The 27932-nt window shown below is 36.1% G+C and overlaps 1 protein-coding gene across 5 annotated transcripts in view; it reads right to left on the bottom strand.

The window, feature by feature from the left end:
* The window catches only part of RNGTT (RNA guanylyltransferase and 5'-phosphatase), a 323844-nt gene that overhangs the window by 180375 nt on the left and 115537 nt on the right, over positions 1 to 27932 (bottom strand). For all 5 annotated transcript variants that reach the window (XM_036871771.1, XM_036871768.1, XM_036871767.1 and 2 more), the window contains exon 12: positions 21792 to 21860. In XM_036871771.1, the coding sequence (XP_036727666.1) occupies positions 21792 to 21860 (69 nt within the window). The remainder of the gene's footprint in view (positions 1 to 21791; positions 21861 to 27932) is intronic.

The following is a 27932-nucleotide window of genomic DNA, read 5'->3' as shown; positions in this document are numbered from 1 at the left end:
TTATTCATCTTATAACTGAAAGTTTCTACCCTTTGATCAATATCTCCCCTCTTCCCCTACCCCCCAGCCGCTGGTAACCACCATTCCACACTCTAAGTTTGACTTTTTTTTTTTTTAAGATTCCATATATATATAAGAGCTTATTTCACTTAGCATAATGTACTCCAGGTTCATCCATGTTGTCACAATTGGCAGAATTTCTTTCTTTCTTAAGGCTGAATAATATTCCATTGTATATGTATACCATTATTTTCTTTATCTATTCATCCACTGATGGACACTTAAGTTGTTTCCACATTTTGGCTACTGTGAATATTGCTGCAGTAAAGATGGGAATGCACGTGTCTCTTCAAGATGCTGATTTTATTTCTTTCGGATACATATCTAAAAGTGGAACTGCTGAATGACATGTAAGTTCTATCATTAATTTTTTGAGAAACCTCCATATTATTTTTCATAAGAGCTATATCAATTTACAGTCCTACCAACAGTGCACAAGGGTTCCCTTTTCTCCACATCCTCACCAGCAAGTTATCGTTTCACTTTTTGATGATGGCCACCCTAACTGGTGTTAGGTGATATCTCAGTGTGGTTTTGATTTCCATTTTCCTGATGATTAGTGATGTTGAGCATCATTTCAAAATCATCAATTTTAAACTTTTACAATTTGTGCTTTTTGTGCCCTCTTTAAGGAATCTTTGCCTATCCTAAGGTCACTGCAATTTTCTACTACATTTTCTTAGAGAAATTTTATAGTTTTAACTCTTATTTTTAGGTATATGATCCATTTGAGGTTAATTTATTTATAAGATGTGAAGTAAGGGACTGTTTGTTGTTTGGCAGATGGATATCAAATTCATCCAGCACCGTTTGTTAAAAGATTATACTTCCCTCACTGAATTGCCTTGACATCTTTGTCAAAAATCAGTTGTTTATAGATATAGATATATTTCTATTCTTACTAATCTGTTGGATTGATAAATATGCCTTTCTTTCTGCTCATAGCATATTGTCTTGATAACTCTAGCTCTATATTAAGTTTTGAAAGCAGGTTATGTAAGTCCTCAAACTTTGTTTTTCTTTTTCCAAATTTTCTTAGCTAATGTAGCATTTATATTTCCACATATATTTTATTTTATTTATTTATTTATTTATTTATTTTATTTTTGGCTGCATTGGGTCTTCCTTGCTACACGCGGGCTTTCTCTAGTTGCGGCGAGCGGGGACCACTCTTCATTGTGGTGCGTGGGCTTCTCATTGCGGTGGCTTATCTTGTTGCAGAGCATGGGCTCTAGGCATGCAGGCTTCGGTAGTTGTGGCACGCGGGCTTTGGTAGTTGTGGCGCGCAGGCTCTAGAGCACAGGCTCAGTAGTTGTGAATGGGCTTAGTTGCTCTGCGGCATGTGGGGTCTTCCCGGACCAGGGCTCGAACCCGTGTCCCCTGCACTGGCAGGCAGGTTCTTAACCACTGCGCCACCAGGGAAGCCCTCCACATATACTTTAAAATTACCTGGTCAATTTCTATGAAAAATAAGTTTACTGGGATTTTAAGTAAGACTGCGGTAAATTAACAGATCAATTAAGGGAAAAATAACATCTTAACAATACTGAATCTTTTGATTCATGAACACTTCAAATCTCTCTATTTACTTAGTACTTAGGTCTTCCTAAATTTCCCTCAGCAATGTTTTGTAGTTTTCGGTATACAGGTCTTGCACAACTTTTGTTAAATTTCTTCCTAATAATGTAATACTTTGGTGGTGTTATCAATACAAAAAATTGGTTGTTTCTATACAACAGCAATGAATAATCCAAAAAGGAAATTAAGAAATCAATTCCATTTACAATAGCATCTAAAAGAACAAAATACCTAGGAATAAATTCAACGAAGGAAATGAATGGTCTATATACTGAAAACTACAAAACATTACTGAAAAAGTTTAAAAAGACCTAAAAATGGAAAGACATCCCATATTCATAGATAGGAAAAGTGATATTGTGATTTTTAATAAATATACATTTGGTCTTCATCCCCACTTCTGGCACAGAGCTCCTAAAACCCTTGGAATTTCCAAAGTGAAGAGAGTGATAAGGGTCTTTTATTATGTTAAGGAGGTGACTTTGAGGTAGCACCTAGGGATGGGGGCTAGTTGCCAGGAGCCAACCAAGTGATCAGAGGTTGGAACTTTCAGTCCCACCCCTCTGACCTCTGGGGAGGGGAGGGGGGCTAGAAGTTGGATCAATTGCCAGTGGCCAATGATTTCATCAATCATGCCTGTGTAATCAAGGCTCCATAAAAACCAAAAAAGAAAAATGGGGTTCAGAAAGTTTCTGGGTTGGTGAACACATGGATATTCAGGAAGAGGGGGTACCTCAAAAGGGCATAGAAGTTCCACGCCCCTCCCCCATGCCTTGCCTTATGTATCTATTTCCTCTGGCTATTCCTGAGTTACATCCTTTTATAATAAACCAGTAATCTAGTAAGTAATATACTTTTCTGAGTACTGTGAGCCACCCTAGCAAACTAATTTAACCTGACAAGGGGGTCACGGGAACTTCTGATTTATAGCCAGGTGGTAAGAAGTACCGGTAACAACCTGGAATTTAACTGGTGTCTGAAGGCCAAGGAGAGGGTCCTTGGAACCTCCAATCTACAGCTAGTCAATTAGAAGCACAGGTAATAACATGAACTTGCAACTGGCATCTGAAGTTAAGGGGTGGGGAGGGTCGGGAAACTGGAAGCAGTACAGTTTTGAAGAGCCCTCAACCTGTTGAATCTGACGCTATCACTGGGTAGACAGTGTCAGAATTGATTTGAATTGTAGGGCACCCAGCTGGTGTCAGAGAACTGCTTGTTGGTGTGGAAAACCCCCTCCACACTGGGACTGGTCTCAGAACACCAATTAAGAAGAATTAATATTGCTAAACTGTCAGTACTACTCAAAGCAATCTATGGATTCAATGCAATCCCTATCAAAATTCCAACAACTTTTTCTTTTTAACAGAAATAGGAAAGCCAATCCTCAAATCCATATGCAGTTACAAGAGACCCTGAAGAGCCAAAACAATCTTGAAGAAAGAACAACACAAAGTTATAAGACTCACACTTTCCAATTTCAAAACTTACTATAAAGCTACAGTAATCAAAATGGAGGTGTTGACATAAGGACAGACATTTAAACCAATGGAATAAAATTGAGAGTACAGAAATAAACTCATACATTGATAGCCAGTTGAATTTTTTTTACAAGGATGCCAAGTCCATTCAACGGTGAGAGAATACTCTCTTCAACAAACGATGCTGGAACAGCTGGATTTCCACAAGTAAAAGAATGACGTTTGGAACCCTATCTCCCATCATATACAAACACTAACTAAAAATGGACCAATGCCCTAAATATAACAGCTAAAACCATAAAACTCTTAAAAGAAAACACAGTGGTAAATTTTCATGATCTTGAATTTGGTGGTGAATTGTTAGATATGATATCAAAAGCACAAGCAATAAAAATTAAAATAGGTAAACTGGACTTTATCAAAACGAAAAAACTTGTGCATCACAAGATATCAAGAAAGTGAAAAGATAACCTACAGAATGGAAAAAAATATGCAAATCATATATCTGATAAGGGTTTAATATCCAAAATACATAAAGAACTCCTACAACTCAACAACAAAGACAACCCAATTTTTAAAATTGTCAAAGAACCTGAATACACATTTCTTCCATAGAAGAGATACAAATGGTGAATAAGCACATAAAAAGATGCTCAGTATCATTAGCCATGAGGGAAATGTAAATCAAAACCATAATGAGATACTACTTCATATGGGTGGCTGTATTTTTTTTTTTTTTTAGAGGAAAATAACAAGTGTTGGAGAGGATGTAAAGAAATTAGTAACCATGTATGTTGCTGTAAGGAATATAAAATGATCCAGCCACTATGGATAATAATTTGACAGTTCCTCAAAAACTGACTTTGAAACACAGAACTACCATATGACTCTGCACATGGTAGAGCGAAAAAAATTGGAAACAGGGACCCAGATACTGACATGTCTACAACCTAGGTTTCCATCATCATATAAATGGGTAAACAAAATGTAGTATATACATACAATGGAATATCATTCTGCCACAGAAAAGAATGAAGTTCTGACACATGCTACAAAATGAATGATCCTCAAAAACACTATGCTAAGTGAAATAAGCCAGACACAAAAGGACAAAAATGGCATGATTCCACCTGTATGAAATATTCGCAATAGGCAAATTCATAGTGACAGAAAGCAGATTAGCGGTACCAAGGGCAGGGGGTGGAGGCGGGGGGCATTGAGGGGGTGGGCGGAAGGAGCGTTATTGCTTAATGGTTACAAAACTTCTCTTTGCACTGATGTAAAAGTTGTGGAAATGGTTGTACAACATTGTCCATCTAATCAAAGAGATTACAGCATAGGAAAAAAGTGTTTTAAATTATTCTAGAACATAGTAAAAAGAGAAAATCTTTTACTTTGGTGGCTATGGACTTATTATAGAGGAATGAAGATTGAAAGCTTTGAATAATGGGTAATATTCACGAATGCAGACTTATAGCATGACGTAAATATGAGCAAAACACTTGGGTAGAAAAATACAGAATCTCCTGAAGGAGAGGAAAGTATGTCAATTCAGCGAGGGCATTATGGGGGATGGGGCCATATTATGAGAAAGATACTCAGGAAGGAAAAACTGCTAAGTGTTCTCATTACTAATATTTTTTTAGATATACGAGTCAAATTGCATTCTAACAGATTTTTATAAATTTGAGGAAAAAAATGCAAAAACCCTAGTCATCAGATCTCTTATTTCAAGCAGAAGTCCACATAATGACAAATTTAGTATAACAAGTTTCGCTAAGAAAGACAAACCATTGGAGTTGATAGGAAAGCCATTTTATCTGTAGCAAATTTAAGAACATAATGCACACTATTTTCCCCCAAGCCTTGTGCTTAAACATGAATGAATATAAAATCAAATATATAATATTTCAGTGGAAGTTTTCATCCATTTATTTGCCCTGAGAGATTCATTTAGGTAACACATGTCCTTCAGGATGATCACAAATAAACCTCTTTAGACTTACTGAATATAAATGTTTTTATAAATGTTAAAACTGCTAAATTTTCCAGTCGTGACCCCATTAAAAAAAATAATAATAAAATTTAGTCTTTTTTCTAATAAAGTCTATCTGACAGAAACATCACAGACCTTTTAGTAAGAGTGGTTCCCTACGGTAGTGAAGGGTAAAAAGGAGTGAGGGGAGAAAGGAGTGTCAGCATCCCACACCAACCCCACTCACAACGGCTGCCAAGGGAATGTCACATGTACAAACACACCATCATTTACTTCTGTTCCCTATTCATTTATATGACTATGAGTATGAGACCACTTAGAAAACCAATACCAATCTAAGTTACTAAATCTAGGAAATGTTAATGATTGTACAGCTTTAAAATATTTCATAATGGGTACCTAATAACAAATTATAAACGTAATTTTAATATAATATTATTTGTAAAATAGCTACTAGCTATCCTTCACATTCTTCTCTCTGGAAATCATCTAATGGAGAATCGCATATACTGACTCTTCTGTTTTTACACAGCAATAGTTCAAGTACATAAGTCATTCCTCATCTTACTGTACACCAAACCATTTATATTAATCTGAAAACCTAGACTTGACATGACTGAGAATTTCAAAGCACCTTTACGAAAATCAATGAAATGCCTGACAAAAATTTTTAGGAAATTATATTTTAAAAATACTGTAGTTCTGAATTACTGAATATAAATGCAACAGCATAGATCCCATGAGTAAAATGTATTTAAATACCTGTTCGAATGTAAATTCTACTTCAGTAAAATCATGTCTAATCATGTGCCTACAAAACAATTAGTAAAATACTCAATAAATACTTGATAAAAAATTTTAAAAATAAAGTGAAAATTTTTTTAACTTATAAAATATTAGTCTCAGGTATTTTTTAATTTATATGTTTAAATAGAATATTTTAGATTATGAAATGACTTAAATTAGCACTATTCACAAAAGACTATGCATATCAACAACTATTTAAAAATCCTTTTTTCAAGTTCCCCAAAATAATAAGGTCAAAGATATTATATAATACAGGGAATTAAGCGTTTTAAAAATAAATATTTGTGAGTCCTCAAACTTGAAATACAGAATCTTGCTGAATATAAACAAGGGTACAAAAACATCCTTTCAAGTTACATATTCCAATGTATAATTAGGGAGCAATGCACTTTAATTTCATTAAATTCACCAGCATGTATCTAGAGTAAAATAATTAACAAAGCTATATTTAATTGATACATATAATACTTAGTTCTATAGAACCAAATCTGATTTTACCAGGTGAGTTGTCCAATAAAAAATTAGAGATAGATTATGTCTGAAAGCAATTACCAGTATTACCTGAGATGTCCATTATTATCTTTAAAAAGAAAAAATGTAATGAATGCAGATGCCAGGCAACCAAGTAAGATGTTTAACAAAGTGTTTACCAAATGAGAGCAGAACCTGGCTTAGAGGTACAGGATGGCCATGTGCCAAAGAAGTCCTCTAAAACTAAAAGAAAATGAAATGGAGGCAGAAGTGATACACCTGCTATACAAAACAGTGGTTCTCAATTAGAGATTTTACCCCCCAGGGGATATTTGGCAATGCCTACATTTTTGGTTGTCACACTGGGGAGGGAAGGGTGAGCTACTGCCATCTAGTGGGTAGAAGCCAGGGATGTTTCTAAACATCCTACAACGCACAGGACAGCTGTACACAGCAAAGAATTATCCAACCCAAAATGTCAATGGTACCAAAGTTGAGAAACTAATCTAAAGGAAGCCAGTAGTAATAACAACAAAGAGGACAAGATATCTGGTTCTTCTTTGCCTCTACTAACTACTAACTTCTTGATTCAAAGCAAATTCAAAGTGTGGGCTTCATCTACTTCACTTGCAAAAATGCAACAATAGCATTTTGCTTGCCTAAAAACAGGATATCTAAACCACAGATACCTAAAATGCTTTGCAGCCCATGCTACTCCATGATTTCCACTAGTAAAATGTGAGCAGTTATGTTATCGTAATATATATTCCAGGCCCTGCACTGAAACCTGAGACATACTGTCCTCTTTAGAAGGATCACATCCTGAAGCTAGGAAAGATCCCTGGCCTTACCATATATTAGTTTTATTTTTGTTGTTTTTCTAGAATTTAGTTTTAAAGAAAGCAGAAAAAATCCTCTTTGGTAATTCTACTGGACAGGAAAGTAAAACAACTCTAGATTTATTGACTTGATTATATCCTTTTGCCCATGTTTCACTGAGAAACAAATAACAAACACCTATTTTGCAAAACAAGACGCATAAATATCCTGTATGGAGGAAAAGTCCCTAATCAACACTAACTACCTACTATGTGCCTAGTACCATACTAGTTGGGGAAGATACAAATTCTCCCAAGACAGTGGGCTCAACCACAGTGAGGCTTTTAATGTAACCTCCAAGAGAGATTAGAGAAGAACTCAAATGAACACAAACAAAGTTGCTGAGGAAGAACAACAGAGAAACATGAAAATCAGGGGGCAGGGGTAAAGGAAGGTTTCTTGAATAGGAAAAATGCATAAATTGAATTTTGAAGAATAATTAGGCTACAAGAAAGTTCTACGCAATGAGAACACAAATATACCTGAGTTGAGGGGAAGTTTGCTCAAGTTCTCTGAGACTAAATTGGCCCAGTGCTCCATGCTGTTCTTGTTGATGTAGAGGAGACGAAGAGTCAATCTCCTATAAAAATAGCTCAAGGCAACCCCTTGGTATTTCATTTCTAAAAAGTCACAAACTTGGTAAAGACAGTAGGGAGAGGTATCATAGAAAGAAGCAGGGGAAGAAAACGGAGAATTCCATTTTCAAAAGCTTGCTGACATTTCTCATCTGCTTATGAAAGTTTTACTACTTATGGAAAGTGAAGTTGTGATTTGAGAGTAAAATTTAATATTAGAGAATTAATACAATTTCTTGGCTTATTTAGGTTGGAAAACTTACTCAAAAATACATTCATATTACTATTTCTATTATCTGATTCACAAGTCTAATTTCTTCTTGCTGTTGTTGTTTTAATATAAAATAACCTGTAGCTTACATTTCTAATGAAATAATTTCTGAAAAAATACAGTTACACAAAGACTTCTGCAACTTCAGCTTTACTTTCCATGTCTGGGCAGTTCCATATAACTACACATGAAATTAAACTTTAACCAGTAAGGAAATGGGAGTAAAGACAAGTTAAATGAAAATACCCAGTTAGTATCAAGACCAGTTAATAGACCTGAGTAAGAATACTAGAAAAATGAGGGGCACTGAAAGCATGCAGTAAACTCCCTCTTTTTACAGATTAACTGATAACCCAAATCGTTAGACTTGTCCAAAAATTTCCAAATCACAGTAATACAGAAATCTTTCCACTATTAACAAAAAATACATATTTATATCATTTGTCCGAAAGCAAATGATGAAAGGTTGGGTTAGATGATCTCATGAGATATTATAAAACTGTTCCAAAAGGAACCAATTTTAAGTCAGTTGTTTTCTAATTACTTTTAGCCTAGTTTTGTGTGGAGCGGTGAGTAGGAGGGACAAGCAACTGGTAATGCCATGTCTAGTGGGAAGAGGGAGCTCAGACAACCGAATAAACCTCAGCACCTAAACCACTTACCTTCTCTCCCACTCAGGCCCCACTGAAAGCCTACTGAACCGTCTGTCCTGTCTCATCTCCGGCACAGGCCCCATCTCCCAAAGTAGCCTGGCCCTACTCCCTGGGCCCACCAAGGTGCCCCTGCCACTCCATCAGTCTGCACTCTTCTCACACTGCTGCAGGGTCGAGTTTCTTCATAGCTCTTTGAGGGCAGAAACCCTGCCTTTACCCAGTTTTATGATTTCTTACTCAGCAATGTGTGTAACATACAGTAGCCACCCAATTTATTAGATGAAGGCATGAGCTAATATATTCCAAAGCTCAGGATTAACTCTCCCTTAATATCCAACACTACTGCCGTCTGGTATAAAATTCCACTAACTCTGACAGCTAGCAGATTCTCACAGAGTTTCTCCTCTTCTCTGGTGGACACAAGTCTAAATAAAAGTGGTCTACTGATAGGGGAATCAAACTCTAGATACAAGTAACATCTGCAGCCTACTTACTTTATACATCAAGTATGTTACCCTCCTTTTTTGCTAATTTGTGCTGCGTAGTATCACTAAAATAATTTTCTCTGCTCCTAGTACTGGTATGAAGAAGAGCATTGTAGGAACACAGGGGAGAGTCACACTCACCGAATCAGCCGGGCTACCCCAAGGAAGCCACACCTAATTTGATATTCAAAGGCTGAATGGGAGTAATACAGAAAGGAAGAAAACAGTTTGTTGCAGAAGAAACAGCTGGTATAAAGATGTACTCATTACAGAATACTTCAATTTGCAGCTTTTACAAAATGAATTGGTCTACCAGTAAAAAGCCCCACTGAAGTTATCAATGAACTTTGACAACAAAAGGAAAATTTATTCTAAATTGACAAAATGCATGTTTTTAAATATTTCCTCCTAGAAGTCTGAACTCCCATAAGCATAAGGGATGGGAGCTATCAATAATAAGCCCCATCCTTCTGCTGATTCCAATATGTCCCGAGATGCTCAAACTAGAGCACTAACAAAATATACATTAAAATATATGGCCGGACACATCTGGAAAAGCAAAGTGCAAAATAATGTGCTACCTTCCTTGAAAAGTGGAGTGGGAATAAAAATGTATTAACAAATTTGTATTTACTTATAAATGCATAAAGAAACTATGAGAAGGTAAGTTAAAAACAAACAACAGTAGATAATTGAGGGAGGGGAGAAGAAGGAGAGGGAGACTTTCTTCTCTGTATTTTTCTTACTACATGTTAAATGTCTGTATTATCTAGTTAAAATTCAAATTAAAAATATACCACTGTAAAACACAATTTTTAAAAATCTACCATTAATTTTTCAATATTAAATGTTATCAATAAAAAAGAACTATCCCTAATTCACTGTGTTTAACATGTATCATTTATATGAAAACTGATTTTGCACTTTATATATTTACCTTCTTGAAATTCACTGATTCCTTCATTTTGTGAAGTCCTTATTTACATTTATTTCTCCTTTTCTCTGCTACCAATATATCATCATTAGCAGTGTCTTTTTGTTGTACAGTAACAGCATATATCTATATCTAGCTGAGGCTGATTACAAATTATTCCTCTTCAGCTGTTTATTTTGTCAACAAAATTCAATGGAAAAGCAAATGTTTTATTTATTAAGAAAGCTAGAACAATAATATTCTTCTCTTTTCTTCTTCCTTACACAAAAGCAAGCTAAGAATATTTTGCTGTGTTCCAAAAGTTGATTAAGGAAAAAAAATTAAAAATAAACAAGGTGTATTTTCTTCCTTGGCAGTTCACTATTACAATTCTTTGGAAATTATTACATATTTTTCCATAAAAAAATAACATATTTGGGGAAAAGATAGAATGACACTTCTCCAGTCTGCCAGGAAACAGAGCCCTTCTTCAATTGAAGACCTATCAAAATATGCAAGCAAATGTCATGGCAACAGAAGCTCTCACCATGGTAACATCATCTCTGCTACAGAGGAAAACCACTCTAATTCATCATGTACTTCAAGACAAGACATTAGACTAATTCCAATTTTCATTTTACAATCTATCCATAACATTCAATATACCTGGCAGTAGTAAAGACTTAATAAAAACATTAATATTTCACAAGAAAGCAATATTAAAATCAAAGCTGACTCAATTTACATGCAAATTGATTAATGGGTGAGACATAAAACCAAGCTGACCCACCTTATAGAAAATCAAGATAGTGATGAAAACATAAAAAAACGATTATATCACTATTGCTTGAGAGTAAATACTCTAAAATCAATACAGAAACAATTCTATGTTTTACTAATCACAATATAGCTGGCAGATAAAACAAGAAAAAGTCTTATTTTAATAAAACAAAGAAAATATTTCAAGTTTTTACTACCACCTCTATTTTGCAATTCATAACATATAATTCTGTTTTTATTTCATAGTGAGGGATTATTAATGGCACAAAAATTCTTATCTAGAAACGTGTCTCCAGATGACAAAAGTAAAATCAAATATGATTTTTAAAAGGTTAGAAATCTATCAGTTATTACTACAAATAAAAATTTACTATGCTACATAAATCATTAAAACCTCTTGCAAAAGCTAGTAAACAACTAGTATCAACTTTATAAATTAAACTGAAAGATCTAATAGCTGTCAAGTAAAAGATCTACTACCTATAGCATATTAAAATGCCAAACGGCCCACTTAAAATATTCATTTTTAGGTAACAAACCACAAAAGATTAGCAATTCAAAATGTCAATGAAATCGTAAGACTGAAAACCTTATATAAAAGGGTCTAATAAACCTATCTGGTTTATGGTATAGACTAATAACCAGATGGAAAATTCAATCTGAAGATATTTCTTTTTAAAAATGATCACCTCAGTTTGTTCAAAGTTTGAGCTTTAAGCCTTAGAAAGACTAGAGGTTCATATTAAAATAAACAGCCAATTTCTTCTTCAAAGAAAATACCCATTTTTCTCAAAATATTTAAATATTTTGGCAAGTATAACTTATACTTCAATTTTTTTAAAACACTGTTTATGAATAAAGTAATATAATTAAGTCACCTTTAAATAAAAATATCAGTTACTTTCATATCAATAGCAAAACACAAGGGGAAACAAAAAAGGCAGCATGTGATAAAGAAGAGAGTAAGCTGGCTTCAAATCTAGGTTTGGTCTTTAACCTGAAAACAAGGGAAAATCACTAGACATTAAGGAGGAAGACGACTCTGGATATGGTATGAAGAAAACACTGGAAGGGGATAAAGTGGAGGCTGCAGGACCAGTTAGGACGCCGCTGCAGTGGTCCAGGCAAGAGGCAGTGAATGACAAGTCACACTGGAGTGTGGCAGTGGTAATGGAGAGAAAAGGGAATAATTTAAGAGAGATTTAGGAGACAAAGCAAGACTTGGAGACAGATTAGAGGGATAAAAGAAGGAAAGGCGTCAAAGATGACATCTAGATTTCTCACTCAAGTAACTGCATATAAGCAACTGAGGGAGGAAATGTTGGGAAAGGATCATTTTGTACAGTTTGTATGTTGGCTTGTTTGTTTGGGGAGTAGAGATGGAGTTCAGCTTCAAAGTATACTGAGTTTCTGGTGTTTCTGAGAAATTTAAAAGGTGATAGAGCAGGGTAGGCAATTAGATAAACAAATCTGGGGCTTAAATAGAAATTAAAAGTCTGAGTCAGGCTTACGGGAGATAACTCAAGTGTGGAAGAGATTTCAAGGGAGAGAGCAGAGCATGGTAAAAAATGAAGGTCCAGCATACTGAGCCTTTAGAAACCTGAACTTCAATGGCTAGTAGAAGACGAAAAGCTTGAGTGAGATGGAGAAGAAATGGCATGAAGCCACGTAAGAGAGTATTTTTAAGGAAGTGTGGACAGCGGTACAGACTACCACTAGATAATCCAGTAAGAAAAGGGCTGAAAAATGAACTTGATTTTGCAAGGAACAAGATCACTGGTGACCTTTCAAAAAAGCAGTTGATACAAATGGTATTTACTTAGATGAAGCCCTTTTTAAAACACAATCTTATCCAGAAGTACAATATATAAAAGAAATAAATCAGGGCTGCCGTGAGATAAACAGAATGCTTACCTAGTAACCTATCCCTGCACATGGTCCCCTGAGGCAATTTACAGAAACCCAGAACTTTGCAAATTCATGTTTTGAAACCACTGGGCTAGATAATCTTAGAAGTATCTTTTCTGCTTCGATTTACTATAATTCTATAAATACAATTTAATCTACTTTTTTTTTAAATTGAGGCTTTCATGGTAATTAATGACTGCTGTGTTTTAGTAAATATCAGATACTAGTACATTTCTTTATAAACACAAAGAAATATCCTAAGCTTTATTTTCCTGAATATACCATCCATTAGCTTTACTTGTCCTTTTTCTTATAAAAGTAATAAACTAAATACAATTCTGGATGTGTTACAAGGTTATGTCTCTGAAAAACAGAACATTAAATCAAAAGGTAAATGAACTTTCTTCTAAGCTGGTGTTTGGGGTTTTGCCCTCAATAGAATCATCACTTTAATATAGTATCTTTATCACTGTTCTTCAATATTTTGCCAGGATTCAAAATACTTTCTTCTTTTTTTTTTTTTTTTTTTAGCAGTAGTAATATCTTCTACCTTCTATTCAACTTCAGTTCCCTCACTATAATTACTATAGCAAAGCAGAATTAACTTCTTGCTAAGTTTTAAGTAACTAGCACCAAACAAACGTAGGCCCAGGAGTTTTTAAAAAGTAGATGCACCAAGAATCCTCGTCATCTTTCGCCCTTCATTTGCCTTTGGAATATTTCTGCGGTATTAGAGGATGGGATGCAGATTGAAAGTCAAGCTTTGCCCACCCTGACCAGGGTCTTCTCTCCACTTTATGCAGCCTCACTCAGGTCGCTAAGTTGGTCACTCAAAATAGTCCCTTTCTTCATTTATTTGAACTGTTGGCTCAAGGAAGCCAACAGATGCAAAACCACATTGTGAGAAGTTTGGGGGATTTTCTGATAAATGTTGTCGACTAAACATGTGCATTTATATCCACTTTGATTTGAAACCTCACTGAAATGGGAGTTACAGAAAAGAGGTATCAATAGAAAAGGAAAAACAGGAGAGAAGACAACAGCAGAAAACAACACATCGAATTCTGGAAAGACAGAAAGTAGATGGAGACGTTAACAGAGCAGAGAGCAAAAGAACACTGAATACTAAGTGCCTGCAGCAACGGATACGAAGGCAGAGGAATTCCTGCTGCGTTCCCCAGAACAGGCTACGTAACACACGAAACAGATACCGAGAAGGTTGTGAAGGGGTGAAAGGGAGACCTGGTACTGGAAACAGACTGGGTAAAAGTCTTCACAAGGAGCATTTAGACATCCAGCTTCCCTCCTCCACCCTGGCAAGAGGCAGGAGATGTTTATTCTGTGGAAAAACTGAAGGACAGAAGCTCCAGTCCAGAAGATTCAAGAACCACAGAAGAGGAAAAGTGAACCCTGGAGAGTGAAGTGAAAAGTTTATCTACTGAAGAGCACACTCTCGCCCCTTTATCTTCTCCATGCGGAGAATGCTGACAGCCAAGCAAATGCCACCCAGCAAGAGACTGCAGGGTTGGTCTGAAGAATTCCAGGGAAAAGAACTGTGGATTCTAACATTTGCATATCCTCCAAAGTAAAAATAAAGGGTGAAAAAATATTTTAACATGACAAAAAATACAGGTTATCTCTAATATACTGTTTTATTTTGTCATAAGGGTCTAACACTCACCCTGCCTGCGCTTCATTATTAAAGCTGAGTTCATCCAAGATTTTAGACTTCCCCAGAAGAAAAACTTAGAAATGTTGGCAAATTTTACATTTTAAAGTTCTTGGCCTGATTAAGGGTCCTAAACTTCTAATTCAGAACTTGCTTTAAAAAGAAAGCCTAAGGAAGGAAGGTAACTTAAAACTTTACAAGGACCAAAACAGAAATGACACTGGGTATTAGGGTCTATGGCTATTAGTTGGAAATGTCATATCAAGCTAAATAACTGCAGCAGGCTGAAAAATGGCCCCCAAAGATATTCAGGAAACTTTATGCCAAATGGTACACCACTTATACCATAAATAGACAATGGTATCACTTACCCTAAATAATAAGTAGCATTAAAAATTAGACATGATGGAAATGAACCAATGATACTAAACTTCAGTAGAGATTGTTGCCCTTTGAACAGTATAAAACTAAGTCCACACTCATTTTGTTAAAAAGGGAAAGATTAGCAAATCTTAGATATTCAAAACTAGAAATAAGTATACTTTATAAACTGAAAGAATGCATAAAAACTGGAATGGGACTAAATTCTCATTGTGTAATGCAATGTCATTTAATGCCCTGTCTCTGGACCACCTAAAATCATGTCTCCTCCCACCACTGGAAGCTACACCTGTCTGTAATCAACTCTCTTCTTACCTCCTTATACAAAAGACCTAGAGCGGCTAAAAAGGAAAATTAAGGTCTTTCCTTTGAATATGCAATAGCAATCATAAAAAGGCCATTTTACCTGGAAAAGGAACTTGATGACAATGTATAAGCACGGTGGTTTCAATTCCAAAAAATTAAGTGAGAGAAAAACTTAAGTAATCCTTCTTTGGAAGTCACAAAGAGAAATCATAAGAGTCATGAATTATTAGAAAAAGGTATCTTAAACTCTGCTTTCTTTAGCAGAATATCATATATACAGTTTTTGATACTGTCACTCAAGATCACTTACCTAATGAAAAGTTTTATTTTCATTTTTTAGAAGAGGTAGAGAAGTCATAAATCTCTGTGTAGAAGCCAAGTACAGCCTCACCTCTGGCTTTGGCAAATCAAAAGTTTGAAAATGGAGTACAAGGACAGGAATAAAGACACAGACATAGAGAATGGACTTGACACGGGGAGTGGGAAGGGTAAGCTGGGACGAAGTGAGAGAGTGGCATGGACTTATATATACTACCAAATGTAAAACAGATAGCTAGTGGGAAGCAGACACATAGCACAGGGAGATCAGCTCGGTGCTTTGTGATCACCTAGAGGGGTGAGATAGGGAGGGTGGGAGGGAGGGAGACGCAAGAGGGAGGAGATATGGGGATATATGTATATGTATAGCTGATTCACTTTGTTATACAGCAGAAACTAACACACCATTGTAAAGCAATTATACTCCAACAAAGATGCTAAAAAAAAAGAAAAGAAAAGAAAATGGAGTACACAGGACCACTCCTGTGATGGTGGTCTAAACTGAGGACACAGTAATTAAGTAAGAAAGAAAAATGGGATTGAAATTACAAAAGCAAAATAATGAAAAAATAACAAAGGCTACAAAGTTAAATATAATGAAACTTTGCATATGAGTGAGAAAATTGCCTCCTGCTTACCCTGAATGAATTCATGCTAAATTGGAGCCTATTCTGGATGGCAGCATTAATATATTTTATACTCAGAATACCGTTTAGAAGATTTAACACAAATACAGTAGGAATGCAAAAGAACCACTGAATTAAACAGAATGGAAAGAAACGTGACTAAGTTCACATCCTTCTTACAGACAGATGCCATTCTATCCAGTAACAGTGAAGTCCCTCCCACCAAAGGGCACACTGCAAACACTATGAAAGGTATAATATTAGTGATAAAAACTAAGACAGTTAGAGTGGGTAAAATGTACTTTTAAGAAATAAGAAACGAGACAGAATATGATCATGAGAAATTACAATTACAAATGAAACATATCAAGAAATAAAGACTGAAATCATTAAAACCTCATGGAAAATGAAAAGGATTAACCAAACACTAATAACTAGTAAAGTATATGCTGTACCATCAATTAAACTTTTACCAAAATGCGCAGGTGTGAAACGTTTTCTTCTAATGAAGTGAGTCCTTCGTAGTTATACACTAATCTAAGTACCTGCTATGTTAAATTAAAAAGAAACTGACAATGTCCCCTGATGAACAAAATGTGACCCTTTCAGAGCCATTCCACATACTGTATAATCTTAATAATCTAGGAGGTAAAGTGTGTAGAAGTGAAAACTCTATTGAAATGATGGCAGGAGAGAAAATTAACAGGAATACAGCCATGTAACAGTGATAGTAATAAATTTTTTAAGTCTATTTAAACTACTGCAACTGTCTAAATTGCCATTTAAGAGATATATTGGCTTTAGGAAAGTAAAATAAGAATAAGAGTTTATTCTCTCTTATTAAAAATTCTTTACCTAATATATTTTCATAGATACTGGAAGGAAGAAGGAATTCTTAAGTATGCTTTCTATTCACATACATTGATCAACACATGATCATCACAGAATTCAGAGCTAGAATGTTTTGGCCTGTACATTTTACAGACGAAGAACTAATGTGATATTCGGTGGCCTATCTTACCCAGAGACCACTCTAACCCACTGGGAAGTCTCTGAGGAGAATATGAAAGTATCAAAGCTTGTGTTATTGTTCCATGAAGAATGGATGTTTGCATTCTGGACTCTTTGCAAGGAAACAGTGGGAATTTAAACAAGGTCAATGAAAAGTTTCTTAAATGAAAAAGAGATACAGCATAAATTAGATTTTATATATATATATTATATATATATATATAATATATATATATATGCAAAAAGGAAGATAAAATAGCTATAAATGTAAAAGATGTTGCCTACATTAGTAAAATACAGAACCACTCAAATCTGAAAGGCTAAGGAAAAACATGAGAATGCATTTGTTTCTTTAACAAACATTTTCTAAGACCTGTTGGGCCAAGCACTATCCTAGACACTGGATATTTACAGATAAATAAGAAAGGAAAGGATTAATCACCTTAGAGAAGCCCAGAGTTTTTGTGAGATGAAAACATCACTAACAGGTCCCTTATGAGGTGGTAGTTACTTCTCTACCTAGGGTAAGAAACAGCAAGGCATCTTGAAGGAGATCTTTTCTGCTTTGAGAATAATCATTTAAGTGATCCTGTTAGTTCTAAAGGTATTTGGCAATTAAGTAGCAAGTGTTCCAGAGGAAAGAGAGAAAAAGCATTACTTTTGGCTTCACAAAAGCAAACCCTTCCCCTCTAGGTCCTATGGAATGGAGAGCAGGGAGAGACTTGAGTATGCACAGGAATCCAAGATCTCATTAAGGCCCCAAAGCTTCTCTTTTCAGTCACAATATTACATCTCTCTTGGGTAGGTGGCCTCACAATGAGATCAGCTGGATCAGAGAACCTGAGAAACCCCATATCAGGGAAGGGGAAGGCATGCATTGGTGACCAGGACCTAGACTGCCGTGGGAAAGATTTCATTCTAGACAAAGGTGTTATGGGGCTAGAAATCACCCTGACCAAGCCAGCCTAAAAGTAATGATAGAAGAGTGCCTCTGTGATGTGTATGTTATGTGTGCGTATTGCCTCAAGAGCTACAAGATTAAGTGTTCATGTCTAAGATGACATGGAAGAAACCTAGCAACTACTTTTCCCTAAAATACCACCATCAGACTAACAGGGGTAACTGACTGAGCAATACCTATCTTCACCAACATCAACAGGTAGTCATGAAAGCAGCAAATTCACAAAACATAGGGTCAGTCTATGAATTCAGCAGAATTTCACCTTTCTAGAATCTGGTGATTAGAATCAGGACGCTTTGAATAGATTAAGTTTAAAATCTCAGGGCACAATTATAAAAGGGAAGAATCTAGGAAGTAAAAAGGGATCTTTGCAATTTTGCAATGCACTGTGATTCAGAAGGGGGAGGAAAGAAGGGGCAGAGAGATTTCATTTTAATAATAAAGAAATGTAACTTATTTTCTTCTGCAAGGTGGGAAGTCCCAAGATAAGACAGAGAAAAAGCTATGCAGCCGGACTACAGAATGGAGGGCTTCAGGAGGATTGCCTTCACGTAAATACTGGACTAGATATTACCTGATAAATTTGACTGTATTAGAAAAAAAAATTAACAGTTCTTTTAGCGAGTTTAAGGAAAGAAGTAATGATAATCATAACAATTGAAAATATAAGGCAATTCCTAACTCTAGGTGAAAAAAGTCTTCTAAGGAAGAAAATATACTATACTACTTAATGACTCAGATGTGAACAATATTTATGTCACCATAGAAATACAAATACTGAACATTCATTTGACCAGGTATGTGATACAATTATAAGGGGATGACAGAAGGAGGAGGGTGAGGGAGCGTTGGTGGGGTTAGAGAGCACAATCCTGTTCTTCAATAACAGAAAGTAAGCAGATCACCAAGAAACAGAAGACTAAGAGAGAGCAACATAATAGATTTTGTAGAAATGGGGGCGGGGGCCAGCCTAAAGCAGAAAATGACTGCCTCCTACGAGGCACTCTGGGTGTAGGGAAGGGTAGGAGGGGACTGCTCTACTTTTCAGGGTAAACCATGATATTTTAATTGACTTTTAAAATCATGGGTGTGTATTATTACATATTACTTGGAACTCAGATAATTTGTCCATAATAGTATTACCTTCTGTATTTTGAATACACAAAAAAAGAGAAAGAAACTGTAAGAAATAAGGTGGCAGAAATCCTCACGAAACTAGTATACCCAGATCCAAAGGCGTATTAAAAATTATATATATATCATGATCGAGTAGCATATCCCAGAATGTAAGGATGGGTCAACATGAAAAAGTCACTGTAATTTACTACATGAAAGTCATTAAAAGGAAAATGACATGATAACTTCAATGGATACAGAAAAGGCATTTGTTAACTCCCAAAACCTGGTATTTCTGATTGAAAAAAAAAAAAAAAAAACTTTGTAAAACCTCCGTAAAAACAAAAATTTCTTAACATGATAAAAGGTATCTAAAAGAAATCTACAAAAACATACTTAATAGAGAAAATTTAGCCACATTGCCTTTGAGGTTGAGGATAAGGTGTAAATGTCTCCCTCTCCTCCATCCAATGAGAGTAATATCTAAGCCAGTACTTGAAGTCCTGGCCAATACATAAAATTAGACAACTGTTTGAACTAAGAGTGTTCAGAAAGACTGTTGAACCAACAACATAAGTCAGTCAGCAATGTGACAATACACTAGAAGTACCAAATTTTAAAAGATAGCATTTACTATAAAAATAGAAAATAATATATCTAGAAATTAGACTAACAACAACAATTAAAAACTTAAACTGGATTGGAGAACAGTAAAAGACCTGAAAAGAGCTCTACCTTATTCATTGAGAAGGCAATTTAACATTGTAAAAACACTGATTTTCTCCAAATTAATCTAACTTCAAATTCTCCAACAAGAATTTTTGGGTAACCTGACAAACTGATTGAAACTTTTATGTTAAACCAAATGTCCACAAATACTTAAGAAAATCAATTATGAAGTCATCGTAATAACAAGTGTGGTAACTAGAAGAGGGACAGACTGATAAACCAACTTAATACACTAGACATCACAAGACTCACCTGTCAGGCCATTTCTCTTATATATACCAAAATCTCATACATGCATGGGTCTGAATCACCATGAGTTTAACAGAATGAAACACTGTAATTCCTGTTATAATTAAATTTTATTTCTTTCAATCCAGGGAGATTAGGCTTAGAAAATACTGGAACTCAAAGATCTAATGTCTATCTTCCTAAAAGTATTTTCTGCTATTTCTGTCCCCAGCCTCTAACTCTCCTCCATCTCCTCCTCCTTCGACCACAAAAGATTCTTCCCTCCACCTGTTTGGCAAGGGGGGCTGGGCAGAAGACAGAAGCTAATCACATACCACATTATACCTAAATTTGCATAATAGCAGAGTTTTACTATATACGTAAAGCATATATAATACAGTGTGTAATACATAATGTTCAAAAATATTACAGCCTCCTTCCCTTTTCTCCAGGTACCCAGTTTGATGTGTCTCTACATAACCTGACAACTAGCCTGCACCCTAATTTCTAAGGATAGAGTTAGTGAAGGCAAAATGAAGCTTATGACAAGGTGTGGCACATGAAATACAACTCTTTCCTATAAGAGCAGTGGTTCTCCTACTTGAAAACGCATCAGAGTCACTGGGAAAGCCTGCGAAAGCACAAATTGCTGGACTCCATTCCCAGCAGTTTCTCATCAGTAGGTCTGTGGTGAGTGACATTTATAACAACTTTCTGGGTGGTGCTAATGCTACCTTGTCCACAGGCCACATTTTTGAAAAGCATTGCCCCACAGAGCACAGGTTCTCAAGTGAAGGCAAATTTGCCCTTCAGGGGAAATGAGGCAGTGAATGTGTATATTTTTGGTTGTCACAAGCTGGAGGGGTGGGAGGGAGAAGTAATACTGGCACCTGGTAAGTACAGACCAAAGATGCTGCGAAACATCCTACGACGCACAGGACAGCTCCCCGCAGCAAAGGATTATGTGGCCAAAAACATCAATGATGTGGAGGGAGAGAAGCCTTACCATCAGTAAAACACAATTACTCCTAATATGTGATTTGACCATTAAGTTGGTGAAAAGTTCTTCAGTGAGTTTCAGAAATCTGACATGGAATAAATATGCAAAGAATTGTGGTTTTCTTCAAATACTGATAACTCTGAATTTTACTCATCCATGGCAAAATGAAGTTTTAAAAATATTAATACTTAAAGATATACTGGGCTACAGAAAGAAATAAGCATTTATTTATATAAGGTTATTGGTAGATTTCTAGTAAAGAAACACACCATTCATTCTGCAAGAGTAGTAAGAAAACTAATTATATTAAAAGACTAACAACTTCCTTGAAAAATAACGATCAGCCATATTTACTTCCTAAGCTAAGTGAAAAGCAAACAACTGTTCATTGTACTATTATATGTATTTAGTATAAACGAAATATTTTATTTTATAATGAAAACTGGTTTTAAGGAAAAGCAGTGATTATAGCAGTAATCAATCCTAAGTAAATATATCTAAGGAAAATGTACTTTATATAAACATGCATGGGCGTACATGGATATACATACACACTACACACACACATGCACACAGAGACAAAGGTACTTACTCCAGTGGGCTGGAAAATGAGACCGTCCATTTCATGGCTGACTTCTTTGGCAAAATTTCCTTCAAGTAGCTATAAAATAAACACACAAATTTTTAGAAACACAATAATCACTTTAAAAGGTTTTAAATTTTTTGTAAGCTTTATAAGAACTTCTTAATACATAAGCTTTAAAAATGGAAATACAAAATGGGGGAGAGGGGTGATCCAGAGGGATCTAGGTTAACATATTGTAAGATTACTTTTTAATATATGCAGGTTTCCATTCCATGGCAGGCTAGATATCTCGAACAACAGTCCTAACTACAATAACCAAAATGATGGATAAAATATTAAAAAAAAACTTTTTCTTCTTCCAGTTTTATTGAGATATAATTGACATACAGCACTGTATGAATTTAAGGTGTACAGCATAATGATGTGACTTACATACATCATGAAATGATGACCACAATAAGCTTAGTGAACATCCATCATCTCATAGAGATACAAAATAAAAATATATTTTTTCCTTGTGATGAGAACTCAGGATTCACGCTCTTAACAACTTTCATATATAACATACAGCAGTGTTAATTATATTAGTCATGTTGTATATTACATCCCTAGTACTTATTTATCTTACGACGGTGGTCAAAAGGTACAAACTTCCAGTTACAAAACATATTTTTAAATGCACTTTGCTGAGCCAGCATAAAAGGAAGGAAGGCATAGGCCAAAACCAAAACCAAAGTAGAAACTCTGGGAAGTAATAAATACAGGGAATAAAAATAAACATACACAAAAAAGGAGAGAGCAGAGAATCTTGTTTGGGGATAGATGGAGCCGGGATAAGATTCTCTGAGAATCTGTAAAAACAAGCTAGCTCAAACATGGGGATCACAGCCCCAAAATGCATTATCTGTGTTTTCCCCAAACCTTCAAGCAGAAAAATTTAACCTTTCTTTTTGTCCTACTTTTTGCCTCATTTTTTGTCTTTATTACATTTTTTTCAAGCAAAAAATTGCATTGCAAGGAATACACAGCATGAAATACAAATAACAAGTTTTTTCAATGCCATATCTACTGAAAAGCAGAGTTACAGATCCAATGCTCTTCAATTAGTTCAGAACAAGTAGTTTTAAACGCTTCTCTTCCACGGATTTTTATATTATTCTGAAGAATTGAACATATGCATCACTGAGTGAGGACCTACACACTGATTTTCTGCATCTCAGGGAAGAGAGCAGAAGATACTTTCACAGAGCCAGGTAATAATGTCATGCTACCCAGAGTCTGGCCAACTGCCAAAAAACATTTAGGATAGTTCTGGGATTCAAATATGTTCCACCAAAATTTTGGATATGCTGTGTGTTACTCAATCACAATCTTTCATCACAATCACATCCTCTAAAAAACCACTACACTTAAAGGCAGATTTGCATTCCAAAAGCAACAACCAAAATTTCCAGTATATTGCACATGCCACAAGATCTGTGATTCTCCTCCCAAACTGTGACTTCATCTTCTCTGCCATTTCATCCCTCGAAATCTGTAATTTCTCTAAACTGGGGGCAGTTCAGCAAAGAAAAGTAAGAGCAATCTCAGTTTCTAACTGCTTTAAGACCAATTTGAGTTTGAATAATCTACACTTCCTTAAAGCTGTAATGCTCCTTAGTCAAATTCATGGGGACAGAAATTACAGAGTCTTGGGGAGGAGAGAACGAGGTGTTAGCGGTTGATGGGTACAGAGTTTCAGTTTGGAAAGATGAAAAAGATCTGGAAATAAATGATGGCAATGGTTACACAACAATGTGAATGTACTTAAAACCACTGAAATGTATGTTTAAAAATGATTAAATGGTCAATTTTATGCTATGCATATTTTACCACAATTTTTTTTCAACTGTAATGCTCTTGATATTTTCTCTTTTGTTGTGTTTTGTTCTTTCGTCTTAATGACACTAAAAAAGTGGGGAGCTTGCAGACTGGGACTCCTAGAGCCATATTATCCAGAGTTTGGCCAAACAGGTAAAAATTTCAGACCAAATCTGAAATTGATCTCCAATTCATTCATAGGTTTAAATGACCTACCCATCTGAGGAGGAAATTGCTGAAGTAAAAGTTCAATATGGATTAAAAGTACTGATTTCTTATAATGAACTAATGATGGGTAAAGGGTCAAACAAGAAAAAAAAATGTGTAAAATTGATAATTCTTGTACTTCATCATGTAAGAAAAGGTAACCTACTAAATTCATAGCATAAAATCCTGCTGAGGAATGAAGCAATAAAAACAAAATGCCACAATTATCTTTTTAAAAAACATTTTTCAAAGGTTAAACAATTTGTTCTTTTATTGTAGGTACATCATTTACGGCAAGTAAACATAGCTTTTCCATTCTTAGACCATCTTTCTCCGATTCATATACTGGACCATCCCTGTAGATAAAGTATATATAAAGTTAACAGTATAAAGTATAGTGTTGGCAAGACTCTAGATAACATGATGTTACCTGCTGCAGAAATGCAGTCTTTTTATTTTACTCTAACTTTTTAAGAATCAGAGAATTTAAGGGACTTGAAACTTCTTAGGTCAAAAGAAGAAATACTGCTTGTTTTCACTCGTTTTACTGCTTATTGATTACTCTAGACAATATTTCTTTCTTTACTTAATACATATACAATATTACCTAGCATATATTAAAGACCTACTATAAAGTGTTGTTGTGCTTGGTTCTTAATATATGTACATCATTCAGAACACACAACTCCTCATGAGATGTATAATTTTGAATTTTATATTACTATTCACTTCACCAGAAAAGGAAACTGAGACCATCAGCAATTAAGTGACTAGCTTCAAGTCAGACAGCTAAAAAAGTAAAATCACTCAGAACAGATTTCAATCAGACTTTAATTAAAAATAAGGAAATAGGGGACTTCCCTGGTGGCGCAGTGGTTAAGAATCTGCCTGCCAATGCAGGGGACACTGGTTCCATCCCTAGTCTGGGAAGATCCCACATGCCGCAGAGCAACTAAGCCCATGCGCCACAACTACTGAGCCCGCGTGCCACAACTAGTGAAGCCCATGCGCCTAGAGCCCGTGCTCCGCAACAAGAGAAGCCATGGCAATGAGAAGCCCGCACACCGCAACGAAGAGTGGCCCCCGCTCGCCAAAACTAGAGAAAGCCCGCGTGCAGCAATGAAGACCCAATGCAGCCAAAAAGAAATAAATAAAAGAAATAAATAAATTTATTAAAAAAAAAAAAAAAAAAGGAAATAACCAGAGAAAGTCTCTGACTCTCTGAAACAAATGCCTCAAAGACTTCTGAAACTTCCCACGTATATAGGTCCTCCAATCATCATTTAAAAAGTACAGACTTTAAATGTATTGTAGCATGTACTATATGAATAAGATACATACAAAGGGAGGTAAAATTCTTCGGGTGTTTTTTTCAGCAATAAAATCTAAAAATTTTCTCAATTTATATAATTCATTTATTCATATCAGAAATCACATATAGGGGCTTCCCTGGTGGCGCAGTGGTTGAGAGTCTGCCTGCTGGTGCAGGGGACAGGGGTTCGAGCCCTGGTCTGGGAGGATCCCACATGCCACGGAGCAACTGGGCCCGTGAGCCACAACTACTGAGCCTGCGCGTCTGGAGCCTGTGCTCCGCAACAAGAGAGGCCGCGATAGTGAGAGGCCCGTGCACCGCGATGAAGAGCGGCCCCCGCTCGCCACAACTAGACAAAGCCCTCGCACAGAAACGAAGACCCAACACAGCCATAAATAAATAAATAAATTTTTTTTAAAAAAGAAAGAAATCACATATATAAAATAATATGTTAAATTTAAAATATTGCTTTTTTCCAATCATAATTCCTGAAAGAAAATTTATCCAAACTTGTTATGAGCATCTTCTATATATCAGTGTCTTTATCGTTAGAGCCAATATTTAAAGTCACTTAACACATTTCCATTATTTTCACTGCTGTCTCTGAGTTATAGCATACTTCAAATTATACATGAGACCGTCACTACAGATGTTATCTTAAGCTACAAGTACCGTCTGAATAACATTAGCAAAGTTTTTCCCCCCTCATCCATTCCTTAGGTCTGTATTCATAATCTTCAAAGTGTTCACCACCTTTAAGGTTACCCCTTTTTTTTCTTTTTCTTTCTTTCTTTCTTTCCTTCCTTCTTGCCTTCCTTCCTTTCTTTCTTTCTTTATGGCTGTGTTGGGTCTTCGTTGCTGCACACAGGCTTTCTCTAGTTGCGGCCACCGGGGGCCCCTCTTCTTTGCGGAGCGCAGGTTTCTCATCGCAGTACGCAGGTTTCTCATTGCGGTGGCTTCTCTTGTTGCGGAGCACGGGCTCTAGTCACGCGGACTCAGTAGTTGTGGCTCGCAGGCTAGCGGTGCACAGGCTTAGTTGCTCTGTGGCATGTGGGATCTTCCCGGACCAGGGATCGAACCCATGTACCCTGCACTGGCGGGCGGATTCTTAACCACTGCGCTACCAGGGAAGTCCCTAAGGTTATCTTTTAAAAGCGTTTTATGGGGAAGTTCCACTTTTACTTACGGTGTAAAACATGTCTAACCTGACAATAAATTTTTAAAAAGCAGACAATCTATAAAATCATAGCTTTTGTTAAGGTTTAGAGGGTTGAGGTCTCCACAAAATCAGGTAAACTGAATCCCAGGCCCTCCAAAGAAAGATGAGACACATGAACCCATTCACCTTTGGAAGAGCATAAGAGGAAAAAATGGCAGCCACAAAAGTGGGTACAAAGTAAAACTGAAAGTTTGTTCAATTCTTAAAAACCAAGTGTGGGTTAGTATAACAGTATAGAATCCCTGGAAGTCCCAAACACAAGAGGACTCCAAACCTACTCACTAGCTCTATTCCCCAGGTTTCTATCAGGATTCACAGGAAAGACCAGGGGTAGCACAAGAAAGATGAGAAAGCCTCATCGTAGTTGCAAACAGACATAAAATCCTTTCCAGACCCTTCCTGATATGAAGTAAAGGCCATCTGAGGATAAAGTCGTCTGCAGCTACACACGGGTCCAGAAACAGCCTTGGTCCAAGGATAGTATATTGATAAAAAGGAGAAAAACTTGCTCCTGCCAAAACATCCCACCTATGCAAGGCAAAATTCAGCTGCCAAGAGGGAGAGGTCAGCCCACTGAGGGGAAACCCATCCCTGAGACTCAGGTGCTCAGGGTCTGCTTAACAGCAAGGCTTGAGGAGGAAAACTAACAAAACCCCACAGTCTGCACAAATCAGGCACTGAGTGACAAGAAACAGTCAATTACATATGAGGGAGAATGCAAGAGCACAAAAATAGACCACTATGTGGTATAGGCAAGCAGAGCCCACTGAAAGCTACAAGTGAAGCAGGAACACTGGAGAAAACCCATTTTATACTCCAGTTCTCTCAATAAGCTCAAGTAACAGAAGTCATCTGCTTAAGGAATCTGAAGTCTTCGGAGCACAGAAGATAACTATATAGCAATACAAACCCATGTCAAATACAGATTATTCAACCACTAACCCCGCCTCCAGCAAATGAAGCTTATTAAACTTAAAGGAGAGGTACGCCCATTACTAAGCACAAAGACATCTACCTCAGTATATATTGTTCATACAGAAAAAAATGCCCAGCATCCAATCAAAAATTACCACACACACATACAAAGCAAGAAAAAAATGACCTACATTCAATAGATAAGGCAGTCAATAGAAAAAAACATAGGGATGGCCCATATTTTGGAATTATCAAACAAAGATTTTAAAATAACTTTAACATTTTAAAGGAAAAGGTGGAAAACATGCATAAGCAAACGTGGAATTTCACCAAAGAGTTGAAAATAATAGAAAACAAGACAAATGGAAATGCAAGAAATAAAACCATAGTATCAAAGAAAAAGAATGCTAATCAATGGGAATGACAATCAATGGGATTATCCACAGACTGGATAGAACAAAGGAAAGAATCACTGAACTTGAAGAAGAAAAGAGTGTAGCACTTTTTCCAACTGAAATACAAAAAGGCAAAAGGGGAGATGTTGGGGTGGCGGGGGTCAGGAGGAAGAGAATGAGGAATCAAAGAGCAACGGTAAAGATGTCTTTAAAATACTTACAACATGTAGACAGAAAAT

The sequence above is a fragment of the Balaenoptera musculus genome, chromosome 12 (genome assembly GCF_009873245.2).
Source record: "Balaenoptera musculus isolate JJ_BM4_2016_0621 chromosome 12, mBalMus1.pri.v3, whole genome shotgun sequence".
Taxonomy (NCBI): Eukaryota; Metazoa; Chordata; class Mammalia; order Artiodactyla; family Balaenopteridae; genus Balaenoptera; species Balaenoptera musculus.
Note: the sequence above shows the minus strand (reverse complement) of the source record. Positions and strands in the feature narration are given on the sequence as shown.